We start from the raw sequence: 7,279 nt of genomic DNA, 5'->3' as shown, positions 1-7,279 counted from the left end.
GCAGCGTTTGGGATCAGCTTTGTGCTCTGTGTGTCCTGCATCCTGGTTAAAACCATGGTGGTTCTGGCTGTGTTCAAAGCCTCCAAGGCAGAAGGGGGAGCTTATCTTAAGTGGTTCGGAACTATGCAGCAAAGAGGAACAGTTCTGTTTCTCACCTGTATTCAGGCAGCTATATGCATCGCTTGGCTTGTCTCCTCTTCACCCACCCCCTATAAAAACACCAAATACCACAATGACAAAATAGTTTATGAGTGTGCAGTCGGCTCCACTATTGGCTTTGCTGTGTTGCTGGGATACATCGGCATATTGGCTCTTCTCAGCTTTGTGTTGGCGTTTTTGGCGAGGAATCTTCCCAACAACTTCAACGAGGCCAAACTCATCACCTTCAGCATGCTGATCTTCTGCKCTGTGTGGGTGGCCTTTGTTCCTGCCTACATCAACTCCCCGGGAAAATACGCAGATGCAGTGGAGGTGTTTGCTATCCTGGCCTCAAGTTTTGGCCTCTTGGTGGCGCTGTTTGGACCTAAATGTTACCTAATTCTGCTCAAACCAGACAGGAATACAAAGAAGGCTATCATAGGTCGATACAGGAAGTCATAACAATTTCACTTGTTTTTATGCTTTTGTTAATAGTCATGTAAGAACTATGAATAAATATTTTAATGTAACTATAAATAAAACTAACTCTCTTTGCAATTGATATTCTCTTTTTGTCCTATGGAATAATTAAAAAAGCTTAATTTTTAGTAAAGTTTTGGGTCACTCCTCCAAATAACTCCATTCAGATCTGTCAATAAATTCAATGGTCACAGATTTATGAAATACAACACCAATGAGTCCAGTCATGAATTGTTCCAAGTAATTATCCTCCATTAAATCAGCTGGGCAACTTAAAATCACAGACTTCCTGCAAGCTTTGAATGCAGGAAGTTGCTTCAGTGATGTCCAGAGCCAGTTCAAATACTACTGTTGTGCACAATTTTCAATTTTAGTGAAAAATGAGAGATCAGCCAAGAAAAAAAGTGAAATAAAGCAATGCTATTGTTTTGTTGAACAGTGTACAATCGATAAAGCATTTTTTTAAAGCATTTTAAAAGCAATAACTAGTACTAAGTCTTCTTCCTTTTTGTTTTATTCAGTAGACTGTTCTTTGAATGGTTTGATTATTTTTGCTTTTTCAGTCTGCCATAACTAGATTCTGCTCTGACAAAATAATCAGAGAGGAAACTAAAATGTTACATTTGTTTACAAACAAAACCACAAAACACACTTAGGACTAACAACTAGACTAAATGGACATTTGCATACAGTCACATGAAAATTTGCAATAAAAATACACACAGTAAAAAACTACATGTTTAAGAATATTTTCACACCGTGGCCTTCCAGACAAAGTGTGCAGTTTTTGTTAGTTTGTAACTTTGTATTGATTTTATTGTGTACTATATGTAATGTGACTAACAACCCTAAAAAAACAATCTCGGATAAAATGGATGCTAATGGCTCATCAGTAGTGCCATGTAAACTGTCTCCAGTGAGGAGTCGTGCTTCCTATGTCACGGTTTGCTGCTGCCATCTAGAGGACACTTTAAAAATAACACAACTACTGTGAGTCAGTGAATAAAATACCATTTACTGTATTGCCTATCAAAAAGTGTTTATGGGTGTGTTTCTCCACACACACACACACACACACACACACACACACACACACACACACACACACACACACACACAATATTTCTACATAGGTTCTACAGTTCAATCCTAAGATTCTTTTTTCATAGTTTTCATTCCTTATTTGGGAATTATAATATGTATAAATGTTATAATTTACTCATTCAAGCAGCACAAGGTATACAAGCTTCTATGAATATTGTAACAAAAGTGTCTGTATAATTTATTTTCGTGATAGTTTTGTCTGAGTGAAGGTTGATGTTTACGTGTGTGCTCTTTTATTTAATGATATGGACCTATTTTGTTTGAAATAAGGATGGATTTTTTTAGCAAAATAAATAAATAAAGATTTAATCCAGTGCCATTTGTATAGTAGAAATGCTTGCTTTAATAGTAACACTTTCTTAATTTTCAGAGTACTTCCTAAACGGAAAAAAGACACATTCAAATGTGACAATATCAAAAAATATATACATATGGAAGGTGGGAGAAGCAATCTCTGTGCCAGCTGATTTGACGCATTGAAATTGGGCCTCTGTCTCTTTAAGAAAATCCTACTCTTCAAGAAATCATCACAACATTGCTATTCTATAAATCTTTTAACAACTTTTTTTTTTTTTACTAGGGCTGCACTGAGAAGTAACTCATATAATGAGCTCAGCAGATGTGCATTTTCACCAGATGTTTGCTAATTGCTGCTGACTAGTCTGAAGGAGCTGAGTGGGGGAGGGGTGGGGAGCTCTGTAATAAGCTGGGAATCTTGGAGACTTCAGCTCTGAGGAGGAGCTGCGTCTCGAAGGCGGCGCTTGGTCCACTCAGGAGTTTTGCGCAGCTGAATGGTTGCCAAGGGAGATTAAAGGATTTCTCAAACATGCATGAAAAAAATGAAAGCAGCACTCCAGGTATGTTTATGATAAGAGAACAACAAGCACAAAAAAGTCGATTTTACATAATACGGCCCCTTTAAATGTTGTAACAGTTGATTTAGTTCTATTATCACTACATAACGTTTCACGTATCCAAAATCAGTCAAAACTGAATTACATTTGAAACCCTGCCCACTGTTTGTCCTCTATACTCCTATTGGCGGCATGCAGTGTGAGTAAACACTGAAAGTCAATAAAAGGGGTGGAGTGACAAAGTTAAAAACAAAACAATTAACCGAGTTTAAAGAGAGGGGTGGCCACATGACAGTAATGTATTCCCGTAAAGACAAAATCTTGCTCTTGCTACTGTTGCACTCGTTCTGTTCTTACAGCATCAGCCCCTCTACTCAGCCGCCCTCATGTCGGTCACAAGGACAGTTTCATCTCAGCGGCATGCACAAGACTGGAGATGTGATTCTGGGGGGATTGTTTGAAGTCAACTTTTTTTCAGTTTTTCCTGACTTGTCTTTCACGTCTGAGCCCCAGCATCCCACCTGCCATGGGTAAGTGTGCAAAACACATTGAGATAAGTTAAGTCAACACCCCACATGCATTTTCTGTGTATTTTTGCTTCGACAAAATGTTTAGCTTTAAACCTCTGTTGTGTTTTCATTGTTTCACCCGTTGTGTTGCTGTTTTAGTTTTGACGTTCTAGGATTTAGGCAGGCCCAGACCATGGCTTTTGCAGTAGATGAGATCAACAGGAACGCCGAGCTCTTGCCCAACGTCACTCTGGGATACAGCGTGTACGACAACTGTGCTAAACTGGGAATTGGATTTCGTGCAGCGCTGACGTTAATAAGCGGACAAGAGGAGGAGATTGTGATGGAGGATAACTGTTCAAGAACCCCGGTGTTGGCAATTGTGGGGGATTCATCCTCCACGCGCTCCATCGCCATTTCCACCGTGTTGGGTTTGTACCGAGTGCCAATGGTGAGTGTTCAGTTTTACCGACTAATTGGTCCAAAAAATAATTATTATTGTTTTAAAAAGAAAAAAAACATGTATAAAATGTGTATTTTTAACAGGTGAGTTATTTTGCCACATGTTCCTGTCTAAGTGACCGTCAGAAGTTTCCGTCCTTCTTCAGAACGATACCAAGTGATGCTTTCCAGGTAAAATCTATGCAACAAATATTGCAGGAAAAGAAAATCAATTAAAAAAAAACATCCGTCTATGAGAGCAGAGAAAAATAGATTGATTCCCGTGAAACATTCTTTATTTTGTAATCAACATTTTACTGATTTTCAACAAGGTTGTAAGCATATTAAGCATGTATTGAAATGCTTAAGAAAGGAAAAAGAAACATAACATCAAGTAGCAAATGTGCATACAATGATAGCTACTGACTCCACTGAGTTATGTTAGAAGAGACCTTGTTGAGTTGTATGTTAAAGGTTAGCAGTTCTTTACAGGCTTCGTATCAGGTGTAAACCCTTTATTATGTAATTGTTTTCTTAGCAGATGTGAATCCAGAAAAATTTAAGTTGAATTTGTTTAAGAGAGATGTCAGAAATATCAATAAGTAAAGAAAAAAAAAAAAACAGGAGTAGAAATGTTAGAAATTTCACATGGGTCCAGAAGTTAGACATAATTGGGCAATTCTAAAACATTATGTAGAAATCTCCTAGGCGGCAATCACGAGTCCTGTAATTTCCTCCGAATTTCATTCTCATCAGATTTTCTACAAAATGTTCCCTTTCACTCCATGCCTCCTCAGGTGAATGCTATGATTCAGATCCTAAAGCACTTCAGCTGGACCTGGGTGGGATTGCTGATCAGCGCCGACGACTACGGGCTCCACGCCGCCAAGTCATTTCAGTCTGATCTGAGTCCGTCTGACGGAGGCTGCCTGGCCTACACGGAGGTGTTGCCGTGGGACAACGAGGCGCCGGAGCTGAGGAGAATCGTGGACGTGATGAAGGCATCCACGGCTCGGGTGGTCGTTGTGTTTGCACACGAGAGCCACATGATCAATCTCATGGAGGAGGTGACGTTTGTCTTTTCTCACGTTGGCCTCCATTCGGGGTGGATTCAGAGACGGTCAGAGGTTAAAGAAGTGAGACGGATAATTCTGTTCTAAAACCGAGACGTTGCGTCACTGTAATCTAAATCTAAATCCCTGAAAGAATATCTTAAAACCTAAGGTTTTAAGATATTTAATAGTGACATCCAAACATACGGCCTCAAGCACAAAACAGTACATTTTTGGCTATCATGTTACTGTCCAATGACAATCATACGCATTATTTTTTATTTTACAGATTTCTTCATTTAGTTACTTTCTATACAATATGTAGAGTTAGAATTTGACATTGCGTTTTGTCCCTAAACAGGTTGTGAGGCAGAACTTGACAGGCCTTCAGTGGCTGGCCAGTGAAGCCTGGTCCACAGCTGCCGTGCTGCAGACCCCTGACCTCATGCCMTACCTCGGGGGCACACTGGGCATCGCTATCCGTCRAGGAGAGATACCAGGCCTCAGGGACTTCCTGCTGGAAATCAATCCTAATATAAAACACAACAGCAGCTATGGAAGTAGCATGGTGAGATTTATCAAATACTTACACAAGCAGGCTGGACGATGTGGCTGAAGAAGCGACATCGTCACTATATTATGTCTAATATAGTGTTTCATTATGTATATGAAACACTATATTATGTATATGTGTTTCATATACATAATATAGGTATATGAAACACCTATATTATGATATGTGTTTCATATCAGTCAATATCAATATTTTTAGATTAGTTTTTTTTTTTTTTTTTTTCCTTTAAATGTCTGAAATACTGCCAAACTTGTGACGTTACTTTTTTTTTTGTCCCGTTTTCACTTTAAGCCAATGTAGGTTTTCTTTAGAGACACGGTTCTGAAACCTTAAGCTGCTCCTAGCAACAACTTGATACTCAACAGGTTGTTGCTAGGTAACCAAACAGTGAGGGAGTTACTTGATGCCACCAACCTTGCTTAGCAGGCCTTCCTCTGCCTACATCCCCCAGAATGCTTTGCTGTTCCAGCTCAGAGTTCTGTACATTTATTGAAAATTCTATCGGATGTATAACCTATTGATCTTGATCATGTGTCTATCACAGTATATATTGTTGTTGATTTATCGTCCAGCCATATTCATAAGTGACACGTTGTAAAGATTTGATGCATTTCAGGTAAACCAGTTCTGGGAGTTCACGTTTCAGTGCAGATTTGCACCGCCGCCTGCAGGCTGGGTTGAAAACGGAGGGCAAGTTTGCTCTGGAGAAGAAGATTTAAGGACGGTAGAGACTGAGTTCTTAGACATTTTTAACCTCCGGCCCGAATACAACGTTTACAAAGCCGTGTACGCTCTGGCACACGCCCTTCACAATTTGCTGCGATGCGAACCAGGAAGTGGAAGCTGCGCCGCTCCGGAAACACTGAAACCGTGGCAGGTAAAAGAAGGTTGACTACTTTTGACTACTTCACAGGTTCTTATTGCGGAGCAAAATGAAACTGATAGACAGCTACATTTGTAAAATAAAAGCCCAGATACTCCTTTTTTTTTAACTCTCTGAATGTTAGAGGAATTTGAGATTTATTGAACACATTTCTGTTACAAAGATATTTAAAAAAAATTATAAAATCTTGTCTGATTTGCTGTTTGTTAGCTTGTGTACTACCTCGAGAGGGTCAATTTCACCACATCATTTGGTGACCAAGTGTCATTTGATGAGAACGGCGACGTCTTACCGATATATGACGTCATGAACTGGCTCCGGCTCCCCGACGGACGAACAAATGTTCAGAATGTCGGCGAGGTTAAAATGTCAGCTTTCAGTGGTGAACAACTCACACTTGATGGAGACAAAATCTTCTGGAACTTTGAATCGAAAAAAGTGACTCCTTTCTCTCTTTTTTTCACATTTACAGTTTCGGTGGGTGTAGTTTATAATACGTTATGTACGTATTTTCTTTTTTCTTTTTCAGCCACCGCGGTCGGTGTGCAGCGAGAACTGTCCCCCAGGAACCCGCATGGTGAGAAGGAAGGGGGAACCTGAGTGCTGTTTTGACTGCGTCCCTTGCTCTGAGGGGAAGGTCAATAACAAAACCAGTGAGTATCTGTACTTGAGCTACTTTGGTAGCATCGTTTTAAAAAAAATTACATTAAACAAAGGTGTGGGGGGGGAAATGAGCACACTCTACTACAGCAACGTTTGGACACGTGGATAATTTCTGCTCATTTAAATTGAAATCTTATGAGTAAAATAAATAAATAAAACAGAATATAATGCCTTGTAAAATGTTAATCTAAGATGCATAATAAATTAGGCTTTACGCATGGAGGGTGATTAACAACAGCTACAGCTAAAGGCATCTTTATTTATATCTTTTGTGGAATGCATTAATAAGGCTCATGCCTTACAAATGCATTTAATTTAATTTTTGGAATTAAATCTATTCAGGGGGTGGGGGGGATTCAAAACACACAAAAAATCCATTAGACACTACCATGGAAACATTTGTTGATTAAGAACTGAATATTTAATGAGGAGGCCTCTTTTTTGTTTTGCTTTTTTCATCTGTCTGCACCTATGATACATAATTCTCCTTTCTGTCAGATTCCTTGGAGTGCTTCAGCTGTCCAGAGGACTTCTGGTCCAGCCCACAGCGAGATCACTGTGTTCTTAAGCAAACAGAGTTC

General features: G+C 39.4%; 2 protein-coding genes across 2 annotated transcripts in view; both read left to right on the top strand.

The window, feature by feature from the left end:
- LOC103474264 (extracellular calcium-sensing receptor-like) overlaps positions 1-600 on the top strand; it is a 5,266-nt gene extending 4,666 nt beyond the window's left edge. Inside the window, exon 8 of the mRNA XM_008425105.2 lies at positions 5-600. Coding sequence (XP_008423327.2) covers positions 5-600 — 596 coding nt within the window. The remainder of the gene's footprint in view (positions 1-4) is intronic.
- Positions 601-2,902: 2,302 nt separating this feature from the next.
- LOC103474263 (extracellular calcium-sensing receptor-like) overlaps positions 2,903-7,279 on the top strand; it is an 18,223-nt gene continuing 13,846 nt past the window's right edge. Inside the window, exons 1-9 of the mRNA XM_008425103.2 lie at positions 2,903-3,106; positions 3,245-3,536; positions 3,632-3,718; positions 4,324-4,593; positions 4,940-5,146; positions 5,769-6,029; positions 6,246-6,473; positions 6,565-6,688; positions 7,197-7,275. Of these exons, the coding sequence (XP_008423325.2) occupies positions 2,997-3,106; positions 3,245-3,536; positions 3,632-3,718; positions 4,324-4,593; positions 4,940-5,146; positions 5,769-6,029; positions 6,246-6,473; positions 6,565-6,688; positions 7,197-7,275 (1,658 nt within the window). The 5' untranslated portion in view covers positions 2,903-2,996. The remainder of the gene's footprint in view (positions 3,107-3,244; positions 3,537-3,631; positions 3,719-4,323; positions 4,594-4,939; positions 5,147-5,768; positions 6,030-6,245; positions 6,474-6,564; positions 6,689-7,196; positions 7,276-7,279) is intronic.

The sequence above is a fragment of the Poecilia reticulata genome, linkage group LG13 (assembly GCF_000633615.1).
Source record: "Poecilia reticulata strain Guanapo linkage group LG13, Guppy_female_1.0+MT, whole genome shotgun sequence".
NCBI classification, from domain to species: domain Eukaryota; kingdom Metazoa; phylum Chordata; class Actinopteri; order Cyprinodontiformes; family Poeciliidae; genus Poecilia; species Poecilia reticulata.
This window is presented reverse-complemented; position numbering and strand designations above follow the sequence as displayed.